The 1955-nt window shown below is 55.0% G+C and overlaps 1 protein-coding gene across 1 annotated transcript; it reads right to left on the reverse strand.

The window, feature by feature from the left end:
- Positions 1 to 809: 809 nt before the first annotated feature.
- Positions 810 to 1296, reverse strand: Nhlh1 (nescient helix-loop-helix 1). The gene has a single exon (XM_051147915.1). The coding sequence runs from the start codon at positions 1294 to 1296 to the stop codon at positions 895 to 897; it is 402 nt and encodes a 133-aa protein (XP_051003872.1). The 3' UTR covers positions 810 to 894.
- Between the last annotated feature and the right edge of the window lie 659 nt (positions 1297 to 1955).

Consider the following 1955-nt stretch of genomic DNA (forward strand, 5'->3'; position numbering starts at 1 on the left):
TTTAAGAAAGGAAGAAGGAAAAAAAAATGTAATAAGAGGGCCCTAGAGCATTCATAGAGGGCAGTAGCAGGCACCCCCTTGCTTCTGAGGGAGGAGCTCATGAGGCTTGCATGTTTGCAGGGTCCTCTGGGATGGAAGCAGCTGCTGTTGGGCTGCCCCACCCAGGTCCCCAGCTTTCTGCAAGGTGCCCTGGGCTATTTGGAGATGTCGTCCTTATGCCAGGACTGAAGTTTTCCTCTTTCTAGCTGGCACAGGGAAACGGAGAAAGCTGGGATGGCAGAAGCGGGCAGACAGCTCCAAAAAGGCACTCACTACCAAGATAGATCTGAGGTCTGTATATGCTAAGCCTCAAGAACAAGATAGACAAAAGAAAGGCAGGATTTTGCTATAATTCCTGGCGACCCAGGAGTCACCTCACTCATATCTCTGTGTTCCAAGAGCCCATCCCTCCCCCCAGGCGTGGATAGATAAGTACGAGATTTCGGAACCCACTCCCCACTCTACCGCTAGCCATTTCTCCTTCTTATTCTGGGTCCCACCATTGCCAGAAGAGAGAGTCGGGGTCTGGGGTCTCTGAAAACTTGAACATAGGGCAGGAGAAGCAGCAGCTGAGTAAGCTACGCTTAGTAACCCCCCCCCCCCCAAGCACTCCATTCTGACCACTCCGACAAGCAACTCTGACCAGTGAGGCCTGACCAATTCTCTGAAGGAACCCATGAGAATATCCCCCTTATGCCTGGGCCAATGAGAAGAAGGTGGCCTTCAGGACTAGCAGTGTGCGCCCGGTCCTCTGGGATGGGAAGGAGCCGGCCATTCTAAGTAATGTGTGGTGACTGGGGGCCCTGGACAGGCCCCGGGAGAAGGGGAGAATCCAGGGCGGGAGGCGGGCTCAGTTCAGACGTCCAGCACATGGTTCAGGTACGAGATATAACAGATGGCCAGACGTAGAATCTCAATCTTGGATAGCTTCTTGTCCGGGGGCAGAGTGGGCAGCAGTTTGCGCAGCTCGGCGAAGGCCAAGTTGAAGGCCTCGACGCGGATGCGCTCCCGCGTGGCGTGTGCCGTGCGGTACTTGGCGGTGGCGCGGCGCCGGCGCCGGCGCTCCTCACGGCTCAGGTGCTGCAGGTCTTTGCGGCCGGACTCTCCGAGCTCCGAGCTCCGGACCTGGCCCACTCCGGGATCCCCTGACCCAGCACCATCCGGGCCCAGCCCGCCCCCACAGTCGCTAAAGCCCGATTCGGTCTCCGAGTGGGTGGGAGGCAGGTCCAACTCCATAGTGTCAGAGTTGAGCATCATGGTGGAAACCCCTCCGCCTAGTGAAATTCTAATCTCCTCCCCACCCCTCCCTCTTGGAGCTTGAAAGTGGCCTGTGGGAGAGGCAGGAAGGGCTTGGGAGGGCTAAGGTCTGCCACTGAGCTCTGGAAAGCAGAGTCACTTCAAGGTTCCATGGTCAAGATTCCAGCCTGGAGCCTGAAATACAGAAAGGAGAATTACTGACCGCTGAAGGGGTGGGCAGCTCGGGGCGGGGAAGTGAGTTGGGCGGTCTGGTAAAGGAGAGCTGTCCAAAGCTGGAGGGACCTGCAGGTGTGGGAGCTAAAATAGAGGAAGAGAAAGTGCTAGGAAGGACAGAGCAGGCAAGTGCTGAACAAGAGACTGAAGACCTACAACAGCGGAACTCCTAGAAGAAAACGGAGGGCAAGTCCTTCACGACATTGAACTTGGCAGTCCTTTCTTGATATGAGAACAGAAGCAAAAGTCTACACCAAACTTAACTGTAGTGCACTAAAGAGAACAGCCACCACGGTGAAAATTCAACCTATGCAACGAGGAAGCAATCACAAACCATATATCTGATAATAGGTTAATAACCAAAGCATATGAAGTTCTCAGTCAGGTGTGGCAGCATATGCCCGTGTAGCCACGGAGGAGTGTAGGCAGGAGGAGTGTGGATTTGA

The sequence above is a fragment of the Acomys russatus genome, chromosome 6, assembly GCF_903995435.1.
Source record: "Acomys russatus chromosome 6, mAcoRus1.1, whole genome shotgun sequence".
NCBI classification, from domain to species: Eukaryota; Metazoa; Chordata; class Mammalia; order Rodentia; family Muridae; genus Acomys; species Acomys russatus.